The sequence below is a fragment of the Nymphaea colorata genome, chromosome 5, assembly GCF_008831285.2.
Source record: "Nymphaea colorata isolate Beijing-Zhang1983 chromosome 5, ASM883128v2, whole genome shotgun sequence".
NCBI lineage: Eukaryota > Viridiplantae > Streptophyta > Magnoliopsida > Nymphaeales > Nymphaeaceae > Nymphaea > Nymphaea colorata.
This window is the reverse complement of record NC_045142.1, coordinates 12,425,247-12,441,220: the sequence shown is the minus strand read 5'-3', so window position 1 is coordinate 12,441,220 and position 15,974 is coordinate 12,425,247. Positions and strand designations below refer to the sequence as shown.

Here is a 15,974-nt window from a genome sequence, read left to right as displayed (position 1 = left end):
TGACCTTCTCGAATTCAGGTTCTCTTATTCAATTTGACCTTGGTTAATTTTTGCAATTGGATTTCTCTCTGTGAAACAATAAGTTTGAAAGTCTTAAGAAATGTAATGTAACTGGATTTCTCTCCCTGAAGTAATAAGTTTGAAAAATGTAACATGTGAAATAATGAATTTGGGAAAATGTAATACAAAGGATTTCTCTCTGTGAAGTAATAAGTTTGAAAGTCTCAATGAGTGTAATATAACTGGTCGGATTAAGGTACATGTAGATAATGCATCGTCACTTCTATTTCCATCCCGCACAAGATAAGGATGTTTCATCGAGCTGATGGCAGTCGATTGTCCATCCAACTCCGCGGTTGAGGCCTCTAAAAACAGTAGGAAATGGGGAAGCTTTCAATCTCGTTTCCAGGCAATCGATTGTTAACTTTTGCTCACGCACAGAAGCAATAAGTTGAAAATTCGAAAAAGAGAAGATTTTTTTATAAGTTCGGCTTACCAATGGACTAACCATAACCGCACGGCATGGAAGGGGGACTGACAAACGTTTACTCAGGTAGGTGCAAATTTGACGAAGATCGACAATTTGACAATGAGATAGTGTTGCAGAACGAGAAGTAGGATCCGAATTTAAAAAGTTCTAAAGCTAGAGTTTGGAAGCAGTAAATGGTAAAGAGGAAGCACGGTGAAGTTGATATGTACATAATGAGAAGAGTCAAAGCTTAAAGACCATTTTATGCTGGGAATACGTACAGTAATATAGATGCAGAAAACCATGAAAGCGTAGAAAACATGCCATATCATGTCATATTCTGGGCAGCATTTTTCAATTCAAAAACCCTTTCTCTCGTAGTGAAGCCATCGAGTCCTTGATGATTTGCTCTATTGGAATAAACTGCATCCCCAAATCAATCAGCTTTTTGGATGCATTACTTGCCCTCAGTAACCCAGGCTGCGTTTCCTCAGTGAACCTGCTCCAGCAACAAACAGAAGTGCTCCAAATTACTAACGATGACAGCAAATCAAGTGAAAGTGGTTTGCTTTAGAATGTCAATTTGAGAGAGTCCACATACCTAGGTAAGTTATATTCTGGATAAAGCCTTGCAAATGTTTCCACAAAGTCGCTATAATGAGCAATAGATTCAACACAAAGATGCCTTCCTGATGCAGAAGCGTTCTCATATACCAAAATATGTGCTAGAGCCACATCATTCACATGTACAGGTCCCATGTAGAAATCCTTATACGATTCGGTGGATCCTGCAATGACAGCATTTTAACACACCATGTTTTCATGGCTGAAGATAATAAGAAATATGTTCTTAAATGTGACAACTAGGTTTCTCAATGATGGTGTTCAACCAACAATCTTGTATTCAAGCATAAACGTAGCAAGTTTTGGGATAAGCAAATCCACATTTTGTAAGTCAAATACATAACAAAATAGACTCAAGGATTTGACAAGCAAATTGTTTAAATAAACAAAAATACAAGCTTGTCAGAGTTGGCATCGAACTAGAAAAATGAAAAAAATAATAGCAAAATACGCAAAGTTGTCTTATCTGAAATTCTTGAGTGCAAATGAATGAGAATGAGTGGAAAGGAAAGCTTCCAAATTTATTCGGACATAACACATGGGTACTTGCTAGTCGTGCCAGAGTTGCACCTTATTGGATATGGGCTTCAGATTTGGGTAAAATGACTGGTCCCAATTTTATCCACACAATTTACAATGAGGATTTGGAGTCAGAAACATCACATGTTTGCAACACTTTCACTGCTAATGGTTATGTACTATTTGTGACATGTTACAGTTTTCTTGGACTGAAGCACACCACCCATATATACATTTGACAAAATTTATTGTATTTATGAAATTTATATATGTTTACACGTATAATTATTGCCTTATCCCCATCCTTGTGTCAATCCTGTAAGAAATTTGTGTCATGTCTTACATATCTACCTTATCAAGCCCCACACCTCAACTCCTGCTTTGGTATAAGTCATATGTTTGCGGCTATGATGGTCAAAACAAAAGATATATGACGTTTACTGTATAAACTGATCATGATGGGAAAGCATATAAAATTTCCCATCATAAAAAATTGGTCTATTACATCCACTGCTTGACTATTCATAACAAAGACCACCATAAGCAAAAAGTTTTTGGTAAAGCAAACACAGATTCTCTCCTAATCAATCAAAGAAGGCCAAATAAAATGGAGGTGATACAAGGGGTTTTAGTACAATATCAGGACATAGGCAATTTCCCATTCAACTCACATAAGAAGCCAAAGATCCCCAGAATTTAGTAGTTCTAATTTTCAAATGCTTGACACAAAGCAATGTTGAAAACAATATTCATATGTTTTCTCATCATCATCAGTTTATATAGTAAACTTGTCCATTATATTTAGTTTTGACCATCATGACAGCAGACCCATAACTCATACCAAAGCAAGACATAACATATGGCTCCCGATAAAGGTATGTAAGACATGACATATGATTTTCTTAAGGGATGGGCATGGGGGATAGGGCAATATATACACTTATAAATTTATAATCAAATATAAAGTTCATCTGTCTAACAGATTTTTATCAAATACACATATTGATTGTTGTGTTGTCAGCCCAAAAAACACTGAACACCAAGATTTTGCAACAACTGTTTTTTTTTTCACCACCAAATGCTGCAAGGTTTGGGACCTTTGGGTATCATGCTAGATCCTAGGAGTAGCAGAATAGTTTTGACATCCATTTAACTATTGTAGGCGCACTGAACAAGTTACCATGTGCATCTATGTGCAGGATGGATATGAAGCTACAATTATATTCATGTACACAGATATTGCGATATTTTGAAAAATGTTGCGATATTAACGTGAAAAATAAGAAAACGAAAAAAGGGAAAATTTGTGATATTTAAAAAAAAGGGAAAATATATTTACTGCTTTTTCTTCTTTTTTTTTTTTGGCGATGTTCCCCCTTTTTTAGAATAATTTACTTTTTAACATTGATATGATCATGGATTCAAATCTAAATTTAAACTAAATTATTTTTCATCATTTTTATCATCATTAAAGACATTCCTTTTATCAATTTTATATAATTTTAGTTATGTTTTCTGATTTATTTTCATTATAACTAACTTTTATTTTTTAAAGCTTTTTGAGTTTTTTCCAAGATTCCCCCCTCCCAGAGAGAGAGAGAGAGAGAGAGAGAGAGAGAGAGAGAGGCACTGTGGCTCTTGCATTTGACAAAGAATGCTTTCTCTCTATGCTGTGACAATAGTGCTCGCTCTCTCTCTCTCTCTCATCTAGTAGGTTTGACATGTTGCTTATGTACTACATACGGTGACATAACAAGCAAGAATCTGCCCAGATCATGCACATTGCATGTGTACATGTAACTTCAGAATACAACATGACACAAATGCCAAACAGTGCACTCTGATGTGTCTTGTGAAGATGATTTGAACATGAAAACAACACAAGATCGAGCTAGCAACAATTACCTAAAAGATTAAAACATTTACGTCGAATAATTTTGTTATCAGTAAGAAAACATGATTCATATTGTTACGTTTCCTTTACATGTATTCCAACATGAAAGAGAGTATGCATTATATTGATTTTCTAGCCATCTTATGCTACGGGATTTTTCTTCACATTATGATCTATTATTTGTTGATATTTATATGTGAATGACATTCTTTGGCTTTATGACTTTCAAAAAAACATGGCAATGATGCCTCAAATCAAATGCCTTGATGATGGTCGTCCTTGTAGATTTTCTTTTCATTTATGTGGCTTGAACTCATCATAGGAAAACTTTGTTTCTACCAATGTTGTCACTGGCCTATCATATCGTGTATCAGTCGGGCCGACCTATACGCCGTATCGTAATGTATCGTAAATGTACCATAAAGTATCGTAAAATTGATTTTCTAATTAAAAACACTAAAAAATTAGCAAAATTCAGGAAAACTCAAGAAAAATAGCCAAAAAATCAGAAAAATTAAGAACAATGCATTTCATATAAAAACTCATCACACATAAAGAACATTAATGATTCATCCTTCATCATTCATAAACCATAGGCATATATAACAACAACAAATTCAAAAAATGAAAAGTAAGACTAAGAGATTCAAAATAACATATTAAAACATTTACGATACTTTATGGTACATTTACGATACATTACGATACGGCGTATAGGTCGGCTATGATAGACATGAAAACTGGTTTCTGAAACTATATTTAGTAGTCGGCTATGATAGACATGAAAACAAGTCATGTTTGGTCAATATGGATGTATATGAAGTAAAACAAGTATACTTTATGTGACATGGGATATGAAACAGGTTATATGATGTAAATGTGGAACATGCTACAGATGGATGAATGATGGGTTACCTGATGTGAATGGAACAGGATAATAACGAATTTATGTGAAGCAAGTTATGAATGAACAATGCAAGAAAGAATTATGTGACATGACATGAATCAAGTTGGGAACCATGTGATGTAAATGTGAAACAAGTTATGAACAAACAATTGCAGGACAAAATTATGCGTCATAACCTATGTCACATAGGTACGGGTACGGGTGCCGGTACAGGTACGGACCATTTTCAAAAAAATTGGGTGCGGGGGTACGGCCGTACGCACACGCGACATATATATATATATATATTATATCAAAAAATTTCAAACAAAATTACACACACACACACACACACACACACACACACACACACACACACATATATATATATATATATATATATATATAAATTACAAACAGAAAAGCATATTCATAAATCATGATCCTATGGAAGTAACTAACATACAAATGTATCAGCATTCTTGATTCAATGGCAATCACTACACTTTTACATAAGTAACATAACAAACAAAAGAGGGAACACGGAACAGAAAAAAAAACGAACAAAAAAAAAGGGAACCAACTACAGGCGACTAAAAATATACTGCTCAAAAAAAAATGAAAAGGGAACCGATTGCAGAAAATCTCTTGTTTTAAACCTGTGTAACACAGGTACACCTCCAAAGGAGGCGTACCCTGTCGGTACCGGTACAACACCGGTACCGGTACGGGCCTGGGTACGGCCCCGGTACGTGTTGACTGTACCGGGTACGGTCAACGTACCGGAGGCCGTATTTGACCTTTTTCGGACACGGTCAAGTTTGACCGAGTCCAAAATTTGTCTTTTTTTTTTAACGATTATTTCATTTTAAATTTTAAAACCATTTTAACGTTAAAAAAAAACTAAAATCGTAAGGGTTTTGCTCGAAACCCTTTTCTCCTTTTCTCGTCTGACTTACCTCTCACGAGTCTGGCGACGAAGGCAGCGGCGAATGCAGCAGCAACAGGCGACGGCAGGGCGGCGAACGGAGGGCGGAACGGTGACAGCAGCGGCTACCGGTGACGGCAAACGATAGGAGGCGATGGCAGAAGGTGACTGTCAAGGTTTTATTTTTAAACCATTTCATCGTCAGCTCCACCCCTGCCTTCGCCGCCGGCGGTTTTATTTTTAAACCATTTCATCGTCGGCTCCACCCCTGCCTTCGCCGCCGGCAACGACCGGCGACGACAGGCAGTGATCCATCCCACAAGCAACGACCGGCGACGGTGACGACAGGCAAAATACCCATCGCCTGTCGCCGTTGTGGTTCCCCTGTTTCGCGTCCCTTTTCATCTTTCACATGAGCCATTTTATGTTTTTTGATGTTTTTGGGCTTTTCTTTTCTTGAATGAGTAGCTTTCCCCTGTACTTTATTGCATTGCAGATGAGTTTTTCCTTTTCTGCCGGCGATGGGAGTAGTTGCTGATGTTCTTTTTTTTTTTCCCTCCACTGTCAGTGTCGTGATGTTTCAATCAGCTATTTTTCTCCTTCAGTAGGATCTTGGCTTTCCCCTAAGTTCTGTCGTTCTTTTTTTTTCCTTTTCGCAATACCAAGCAAGACTTTCGAAGACAATACTGGTTCTCTTGTAATGAGCTTTGAACACACATCAACGTTGTGATTTGCCTGCCCAAAACCAAGAGAGATAGGAACTAATTGCAGACAGTATATTATGGTCTATTAAGCATGAAATGTGTTATTTCTTACTCGACAGGTTTCATGTTTTTTCTGACATTGTGCATCCTGCTTCTGTGTTATTTCTTACTCGACAGGATAGGAACTAATTGTAAGTTAATTACTTCCATACTGTGTTTTGGACCATGATTTATGTGTGAAAGTAAGTGTGTTATTCTGTTTGCAATTTTTTGATATACATGTGTGAATATGTTATTTTGTTTGAAATTTTTTAATATATATATATATATATATACATATACATATATATATATATATATGTCTGTGTGTGTACGGCCGTACCCCCGTATCCAAGTTTTTTGAAAATGGTCCATACCCGTACCGGCACCCGTACCGGTACCTATGTGACATAGTTTTAAACTAAACACGGTTTCCCTCCAAGACATTGTCTTGTTTTACACTAAACAAGACAATGGCAATCACAGCAGAAGCTCAAAAAATTACAAACAACGTGCTTAGCATAAGTAACATAACAAAGAAAAGAGGGAACACGGAACAGAAAAAAAAAAACGAACAAAAAAATGGGAACCGACTGCAGGCGACAAACAAAAAAGAGGATTCAGAAAAAGGTTGTTGTTCGCCGCCTGAAAATGAACCAGAAAATGAGAAAACGATGAAAAAAAATCAAATACAGTCGCTGTTCGGCGCTTGCCATCGCCAGAGATGGTTTGTCGTTGTCGTTCGTCGCTTGTAGCTGCCGGTCTTCGCCCCTGCCTTCACCAGTCGCCGTCAGTGGTCGTCGATGAGAGAAGAAGAAACACACGAAATGAAACGAAACGAAAAAGAGTTTTAGGGTTTCGATTTATTTAACGTTAAATTTTTTAAAACGTGAAAATGTAAAAAAAGTTAACATTAAAATTGGACGAAAATGGACTCGGTCAACTTTGACCGAGTCTGAAATAGGTCGCAAATGACCTTGGGTGCATTGACCGTACCCGGTACAGTCAACGCAGTACCCCTACCGCACCCACGGGCGTACCAGTACCCGTACCGGTACCGTGCGGGTACTCCTCCTTAAGAGGAGTACCCGTGTGACATAGGTCATAACATGAATCAAGTTGGGAACTATGTGATGTAAATGTGAAATGAGTTATGGACAAATGAATGTGAAACATGTAAACTTTATGGGATTAATGTGCTACATGATGCGGTAAGTGAATTTGGCAAGTAACACATGTTTGTGATGTATTACATGTAATCATAATTGTATTATATGAAAACATATTATCCATATGTTTATTGTGATGTAAGAACAAGATCATGAAATATTGGTTGTGGAAATAGGTTTATGTATACGTTTGTAGTCATGGTTTGTGAATTTGGCTGATGACCCATGTTTCTGATGTGTATGTGCAAAATGAACAGTATTATGCGCAAATAAGTTTTATTTGTGTTTGTTGTGATCTGGAGGGGTAAACTATCAAATACTACTCATCTTCACGTGCATTCAGGTTTATGAGCTTTCGACTGTGGAAACACATTCATATATATGTTTGTGGCCTATGATTTGAAATAGGTCATTTATGTGTTTGTAGAGACAAACAGTCACATATACACATACACCATGTGCTTAGATCCTGTGCATGATCCAGATCCAATCCAAAGTTGGAAAGAAATTACAAAAAAAGCTATAAGCAGGTTGTATGGACCTTCCATTTTACTTATGTGATCCCAAAGTCGACCATTCATAACTTTGTACTATGAATAAAACAAGTACTTGGTTTAAAGCAGTATTATGGAATCTAAAGTCATTTGTCTAAAATTTAAATTCAAATTTGCTATGTCTACAAACAGTGAATTCATTGTCCAAAAATAGATGGCTGTTAGTATTGGACTTTGTTTCAGAAAAGTAAACCTAATCCAAGCACCATAACACAACTTCAATAAATAGTTCTATTCCAAAGGAATCAAACATTGCGATAACACAGCATGCCCCTGTTCCAAGTTTCCAACCTAAAAATATGCAAATGCTAGACAGCAGCACAAACATGGAGTTGTTCTAATCTATGCAGCAAATTCGTAGTTGTTCCAAGGGGAGCAAAGTCACCTCTGTTCTGGAATATCAGGACAGAAACATACTTGTTCCCACTGTCCCAAGAACACAAATCAAATACCCTCTTTGGTACTTTATCATCCTAATCACATCATATTGTGGATGGAATTTGCCAGGCAGTGCCATCTTCAAATCCATTAACCAAAAACATCCTGAATAAGCAGTCATTGAGGATACGGTTTTTAATGTGGATTGAGCATCAAAGCATGCCTTTACAAACATTCACGATTTTAGCAAATGCCAAAACGAGTCTATGAGATTTAGAGGTATATGAGGGGGGAAGTAGTGAACTATAACAGTAGTTAACTTGGCTGAAGGCAGCATAATCACATACTTGAGATTCCTCCAGAAACTCACAGATTCGGATCTAGGCGATACTTCGAAAATATCACGATTTCATTCCGAGGTATCGGTAAAGCACTTTCGAAAGTTAAAATCTCACGATACACTAAAAACGTTTATGGAAAATCATATTGACTCATGAACATCAGCTTCGCCATGTTTCTTTGTTGATAGAATATTCAACTTATAACCCAAGTCGAGTCATAAGCTTCAATTCTCATTCTCATCGTCAGAAGTCTCTTACCCTGAAGAAGACGAACAATCATTCCCATGCTCGCATTGATGGCTGGAGGCAGAATGGTACCCAGCACGGTCCCCGGATTAACCACAACCACATTCAGTCCAGTCTCTTCCGCAAATCTCCATACCTCTTTTTCCGCTAGAGTTTTCGACAGTGGATACCACAACTGAAAACCAACATCGCCAAAGAGTTTATAACAGAAGAAAGAATTCTCGTGAACAATCGACGAGATCAGGGAAAAACAACAAGAATTGAAAGAAGGACGATTTCTACTCCGTTTTGCTTGCAGTACTCAACGTCGCTCCAGCAATCTTCTCCCTTAACAACGTCCGCTGGCCAACCAGGGCTGGGAACTATGGCCGAAATGGACGAAGTCACAACGACCCGCTTCACGCCGCTCGCTTTCGCCGCTTTGAGCACGTTGAGCGTGCCTTGTATCGCTGGATCAAGAAGCTCCCGCTACCAGTCACCGAACACAAGTGAAGAGCCCATTGATCTCGGCATGATAAACGAATAAGGCAGAGGACGAGGCCAATATTAAGAGAATGCGATTTGGGCAATACCTGTGGGTCGGTAACTTGATCCACAGTGCATGGAGAGGCAAGGTGGAAGACGCCGACGACGCCATTGATGGCGGAGAAGATAGAGTCGTAGTCTAGTAGATCGATCTGGTAGAGACGCAACCTCGAATCCGCTCCCTCTAATGCTTCTAGATGCCTCGTCTCCTTCTCATTCTCTGAGAGAGAGAGAGGAAGAGAGAGAAGCTTCAAATATTCGTCCGACTTCCAGATAAATGGGCATCAGAGAGAGAGAGAGAGAGAGAGAGAGGCTTCAAATATGTTTCCGACTTCCACATAAATGGGCATCAGAGAGAGAGAGAGAGAGAGAGAATGAGAGCTTACGGAGGTTCTGGACGGTGCCGCGGATGGTGTAGCCCCGGCGGAGGAGGAGGCGGACGAGAGTGGAACCGATGAAACCGCTAGCACCCGTCACGCACACCTCCTCCCCTACTTTTCCGTCTGCCTCCATCCCCACCACTTCCAGTTCCAACAATCCACAGATACGGGAGCGACAACTAAGGTGGAGCTTTGAGCTGCCACCCTCCTCCACTCGTCCAATAAATGGGCCGAAGTCATCTCGGTTGCTGGATATTGACAAGACGAGGGGCACGAACAATGTTTCATGGGAACGAGTTTTGCCCCCCTGAAACCGGTCTGTCCAGACCTGAACTGAACCGGCTCATGGCCCTTCAGGCAATCGGTCGATGGCCGGCGACAAGATGTGGGGAAATGTAAGAGGATCTTTCGTCGAAGCGCCGAGAGTTTATTGAGACTTTAAAATTGAACGGCTTGATTTTGGCATTTTCAAGTGCATTCTTATTGACTGAGAAAGTGTAAAGACAGATCCACATGGGGTTTAGGGCGGTCAGAAACTGGTAGACAGACGGATTCAAACTTTAGTGGCACCAACTCTGTTAGGTAAACCTATGCATGCTAGGTAGGCCTTAACATAAGTTGAGTCGAGCTCGGGTCAACACCTGAAATATTTGGCTCGAGTTCGGCTTGAACTCGATTCGAGTTCAATAAATTAAGCTCGGCCGAGAGAAAATGGTGTCGTCCATCGAAAAAAGTGAATGAAATGAGGAGAGAAGAATGCTTCCATCTTTAAATGAGGGAGCTAGAGGGTGTGTAATTAATGGAGAGAGAGACATACACAACAAATTAAGGAAGGGAGTCATATATTAATGGAGAGAGAGGGAGAGAGAAAGGGATGGTGAATAAATGTGTGAGAGAGAAGGGAGAGTGTGACTTATGGAGAGAGAATGAGGCTTTGTCTTTTTTTCCCTTTGATGGATGAGCATGAGTCGAGCTTCATCGAGTCAACTTAAGTGAATTAGATATCAACTCGGTTAAGCAAATAAGTTTCAATAAAAACTCGAATTCAATTAGTTTATGAATTGAGTCATCTCAGACTCATGCTCTATACGAGCTTTTACCAAGTCAAGTCCGAGCTACTCGACTCATTGTTCAGGCCTAATGCCAAGACTAGCTAGAAGCAGAGAGCAACTGACCTTGAGGGTTTCATGCCTTAGGTGAATGACAAGTTCCTCTACTTACTATGGTTTTGATGCGATTTTTTTGCTTTGAAGACCGTTTGAAAGCAATAATTCATTAAACATACTTAACTTTAAAGATATAAAATAATTAGTCAATTACATGAGTTTAAAAACTCAATTGAAATGCACATACTAGTACACAATAAAAGCTACTACACACTGCTAATTACTCTTGCTCGAGACTTTTCATCTGTCACCATAGTGGAGGGTGCCGGTGCCGATGGGGGTGCGGGTGCCGGAACGGCACATCCCAAAAAATTTAGGTGTGACGGTGTAGCGAGGGTATTTTATTATTATTATTATTATTAATTTATTATATACATAACATAATAAGCATAGTATTGTAATTTAATTATTAATGTATATAACATACTTGAATAATTGTATTGCATAGAAAAATATCAAAACAACATATATTATATAAGTAATTTAGTAATATGGCATTTTAACTGGGCTCGAGTGTGAGTCGGAGCCGCACCCATGTCCAGTGCGCACCCGACTCGATGCCAACTCCGGTGCGGCAGTAAAATAGAAGAGTCCGGTGACTTAGCTTTTCATGCCAATGTTTCATGCACTCCTTGAGGGCAGGTACCAAAACCTCAACCGAGGATAACAAACCTGGATCATAAAGAAAATGAAGTCAGAAGCAACGACAACAAAATAGAAAATTAAATGACACTGCAAATTCTTCCTAAGCTATCACCACACCTCCCTAATATAAAGAAATATGTTACAACTAAAACACATTATCAATTAACTAAAGGGACATATAAGTAAATAAATCGTAATGCTAAATCAGACTTATGACACTCTGATCAGAGACTTAACTCTCTCATCTATACAGCGGAGATTCAAAAGAACAGAAAAAATGGCTTAACTACCCTCTATTATGCAATCTGGATTTTCAAAACAGGTTTCTGCAATTTGCTTAAAATTTTGGTATATGGGTGCGCCTTCAGATATAAAATCTGTGAATGATGTACCGTCCAGAAAAATTGTCTGGCTCTGCCACTGATTACAGAACTTAAAAAATGATTTTTTAAGATACGAACGTTTTAATACAGCAAATAGTAAAACATTAGTTTTATCCAAAATCGAGATTTCCGAAAAGTAGAGGGAAAATGGTCACAAAAACTAGATCAAATGCTACTCAATTTCCACAAAATATGGCCAGTAAATTACAGAAATGTTGACCTAACTGTGGCTAAAATTTTTCTAAAAAATCCATTTATTTTCCAATTGAAAACCATTTCATAAATCAATATAAAACTCTAGCTTTATAGAGTTGAAGCAGATAATGTTAAGAATATGAAGGTTGCATAATAGAAAGGCTAAAATTTAAGCTACGTCTCTAAAACAACTTATATAACTCAGCGTACATGTTCCTGCATTCCTGACATGCTAAGGCATAAAAAAACGATACGGCAGTATTTAAACACTAAAAACACAGAAAATTATCTACCTACCCCTACCTTGCCCCAATGCATGACTACAGCTATCTTACGTGAGTGATGGAAAAGATAAATGGATGGCATGCATGAATGAACCCATGTCTGCAATATATGAGAATATATGATCATGTCATGGATGCAAATTATGAAAGTAGATGCAAGAGCGCTATATACAAGTATATGGACACTTACGCATTTGTATGATAAATGGTGATGATGGTGCTCAGGACATGAATGCACGTAGATGGATATAGGGAGACAAGATGGTATGACATGCTCATGTCATGTATACATGACATGTATAATACATTCTAACATGAAATTACATATGATACGCATATGATATGTTACATACATGAACGTGTGCATGTGTATGAACTTAACTTCACCACAGAATTCTCTGGGCCTTCTAATTGGAGATGATATCGTTTGTTGAAAGGACGTGGACATCTAGACTGGTATGTAATTTTTCTTGGGGGGCAGTTTGACAATAAGAATAATTTGTTACTGTTTCATAAATTTGTTTTGGAAATTAGTTCGGACTCATGAAACTGATAGAACCTCACTGCCGAGGCGCTATCGCTACCCAAGATCACGCTCAGCATCCACTTCTCCTTCTATCGCAGGAACATGGGAGGCATATGTTCGTTCTTCGGTAGTTGGTTGTGCTGCTACTTTGGAAGTCGAACACCAAATCTACTGGTGTACTCCTTCGCTGCAGCCTTCCCGTGAGCTTCAACCAGCCTCTATTCTTCCTTGTGTGTTGAGGAAGGATGCACCGTGAGGAAGCTGTCTTGCAAGTCGGGGAAAATGTGGATGAAAGCACCAAAGAGCCGCGTGAACAGCAAATCCTTGGAATCTTCAAACGTGCAAACGCCAACCGATTTGGGAATGAGAAAAGATAAGAGATTGAGGAGAAGGTGAAGAACAAGCCATCCATTTTGGGAGTGAAGGGGTGAATGCCAACAATGGCAGCCGGATTCCGCCAAGGGAGAGGAGAAGAAACGCCGCGGTAGGAATGGAGCACGTGAGGGAGAAAGTGACGAACAAGAGAGAAGAGAGAAAGCGACGTAAAATGGAATCAAATCTTCATTCAGGTGTAATCCAAAAGCCCTAATTACAAAGCTTATATACATGAAAAGTGTCTTGGTTCACTTAACTCCTAACCCGAGACAGTACAAAGAACTTAAAATAAAACGATTCTAACATGTCTCAAACCGAGACGGTACAAAAGAGTAAATAAACATAAGCAAAAGGGCACCTGAAATGGATCTGGTTGCGCCCGCCCTCTCTATGGATCCGGTCCCTGTCTCACCTTTTTTGACCTTAGCTGCTCTGCCCGCTCCTCCCACTGCAGCCATATAAGTAATGCCCAAAGGGTCTTCATGTGTCGAACCCTAAACTATGCCAAGGTGCCATGTGGTCCCACCCACTCACATGCATTTGGCTCTAGGCACATAGGTGCTAATAGTCGAGCCTAATGGTCGCTTCTTGGGCTTGCGCCCATTCTCAGCCGCGCGTAGTGCCACAACTTGTTGCTCTCGGCGCTCTCCGTCGAGGCTAACCTCACAAGGAAATGAGAACATAGGCCTCTCGGGTGGTAATCGGCATGCCCAACTGCTACTCGCGCTGCTGGTCTGCTCCGCTTTAGTGCCTTCGGCAGTGCCTTCAGCAGTGCCTTCGACAATCCTCGATAGTGCCAAAATTAGGCACGTATCAAAAACATACTGTTCAATGAACTTACCTAATTTAGGGGTAGATTCATGAACAGTTTGTTACTATTCTCATTGCTAAACGGCCTTGAGTTCTCTTGTTGACGAGACCCTTGTCCAAGGGTATGGCTTCCACGTGCATTTTCACCAACTGCTCTGTGCAACACACCATGATGTGTCCTTGTATGCAGATCCAAATACACGTTGATGGTATTGGATTTGATACGGGGGCATGTACCTCTCTTAACTTGTTAAGAAGTTTATAATAAATATATGTATTTACATAATTTACATATGAGTGTCTTCTTTAAACTACTAATTTACATGTTTGTTCCTTTTCTCACTTAAATGTCAGACTCCGGTGGGAACGGATTTGTGCAAGAGATCTATAATTGCATAAATTAAACCAGCGATTGGCTGCCTAGATTGTTGGCCCCACTAAATGCTCTAAGCCCCTTGCGGGACTCAGTGTAGGAATGGCAAGTCAATGTTTGAATGTAGCCTGATGTTTGTTCTGCAGTCGATTCAAAACAATAGGAAAAATTGTTTATAAGTAATCGAACCAGAGACTCATGTTTTAATCCTGTAGTGGTCATTGTCACGTTTTAGTACATTTTTCCTCTTTTTATTCTAATAGGTTTCGAATTTTGTGAACTCAGTAAAGAGGGCATGGAGGAGGGAGGCAGTGACCTCAATTAGGGGTGGTAGAATGGAATGAACCACTCAGAGAAAAAAAAAATGTAGTTGAACATGAGTTTGGTAAGGGTGGGTATCGAGCCGGGCCGGGCTGGCACGATCCGGCCCGTCGGGCCGCACAGCCCGGTCCAGGCCTTCCCCAATAGCCCGGATCTCAGCCCGGGCCCGGGCCGCCCTCCCGACCCCCTTTCCCCCGCCCTCCCGTCGCCCTTCGGCTACGACATTGGGTCCTCGCTGACGGCCCACACGGGCCCGCAGGAGGAGGGAAAGGGAGACGGAAGAGGAGGGGGAGCAGGAGCATTGAGGGAGAGGGAGAGGGGGAGCGGGAGCGGAGAGCGTGACGGAGAAGGGAGAGGGAGAGGGAGAGGGGGAGCGGGGGACAGAGGGCGGGAGTCGGGCCGGACCGAGCGAGGTTTTTCCCGTCCTGGACTCGGGTCAGACCGGGCCGGCCCGACGCCCAGGCTTAGAGTTTGGTGATGGGATTCTTTTTTCAGGAATTTTTGATTTTGATGAACACTCAACCTACTCCATGAAAAAGTTAAGAGTTTGGAGTTCGTTTTTGTTTCTTTCAATTGGAATCCAACTCTAGACAACAAGGGATCTGTCAACTATGGTGATGGTTATAGCGATTCCAATGGTTTGGCAGGGAATAACATAGTTGGTTGGGTTGGTAAATCGGTATGAACCCAGTCTTGAGTTCGATTCATGTAAATACTATTTTATTGAATTGTAAGTGGTACGGCACTTGAGTTCAATAACCACTCAAACTTCCACTTAAATTTCCAAAACAACGCTCAACTAGTGGAAGAGTTTGGCTTTCGCTTCTCAACTCTAATGAGACAACGGAAGCCATCGTCGGCCAAACTACAAGTACTCGGAATACGAAAAGTTTTAAGTCAAATCCAGATCCAAAAAGGTATGCTTTCCTGTCCCAGAAGTTTTAGCTGCTAGGGTTCCTTTGCTAAAACCCACAAACTCTCTAAAATTCTCGTCATTTCCTACGTCGGAAGGACAGGGGGAGAGAGACGAGCGAGGGATAGAGAACGTCTCAAATAGCGGTCGAGGAAAGCGAGAAGATAGCAAAGAGAGCAAATTCGAAAGAAGTAGATGAAGAAGAAGAGAAAGACGACAATGAAATCCGAAGCTTCGAAGAGATGGGTTTGGACCCTCGCCTCATACGCGCTCTCTTAAAGAAGGGCATCACTCAACCCACCCCCATCCAATCCGCTGCCATCACTT

At 40.1% G+C, this 15,974-nt stretch overlaps 1 protein-coding gene across 1 annotated transcript; it reads right to left on the bottom strand.

The window, feature by feature from the left end:
* Positions 1-696: 696 nt before the first annotated feature.
* LOC116255331 (cinnamoyl-CoA reductase 1) lies at positions 697-9,888 on the bottom strand. The gene is made up of 6 exons (XM_031631146.2): positions 9,663-9,888; positions 9,324-9,496; positions 9,034-9,219; positions 8,764-8,926; positions 1,071-1,257; positions 697-968 (listed from the first exon to the last, which is right to left on the bottom strand). Exons 1-6 carry the CDS (start codon positions 9,787-9,789, stop codon positions 824-826), a joined length of 981 nt encoding a protein of 326 aa, XP_031487006.1. The 5' UTR covers positions 9,790-9,888; the 3' UTR covers positions 697-823.
* Positions 9,889-15,974: the final 6,086 nt, after the last annotated feature.

Excerpts from the sequence above, each read along its gene's own strand:
- LOC116255331 (XM_031631146.2), bottom strand. The coding sequence starts at position 9,789 with ATGGAGGCAGACGGAAAAGTAGGGGAGGAGGTGTGCGTGACGGGTGCT. Across the intron at positions 9,220-9,323 it reads ATCAAGTTACCGACCCACAG|CGGGAGCTTCTTGATCCAGC; the intron begins GTATTGCCCAAA and ends GGTGACTGGTAG. Across the intron at positions 1,258-8,763 it reads GATTGTTCGTCTTCTTCAGG|GATCCACCGAATCGTATAAG; the intron begins GTAAGAGACTTC and ends CTGTCATTGCAG.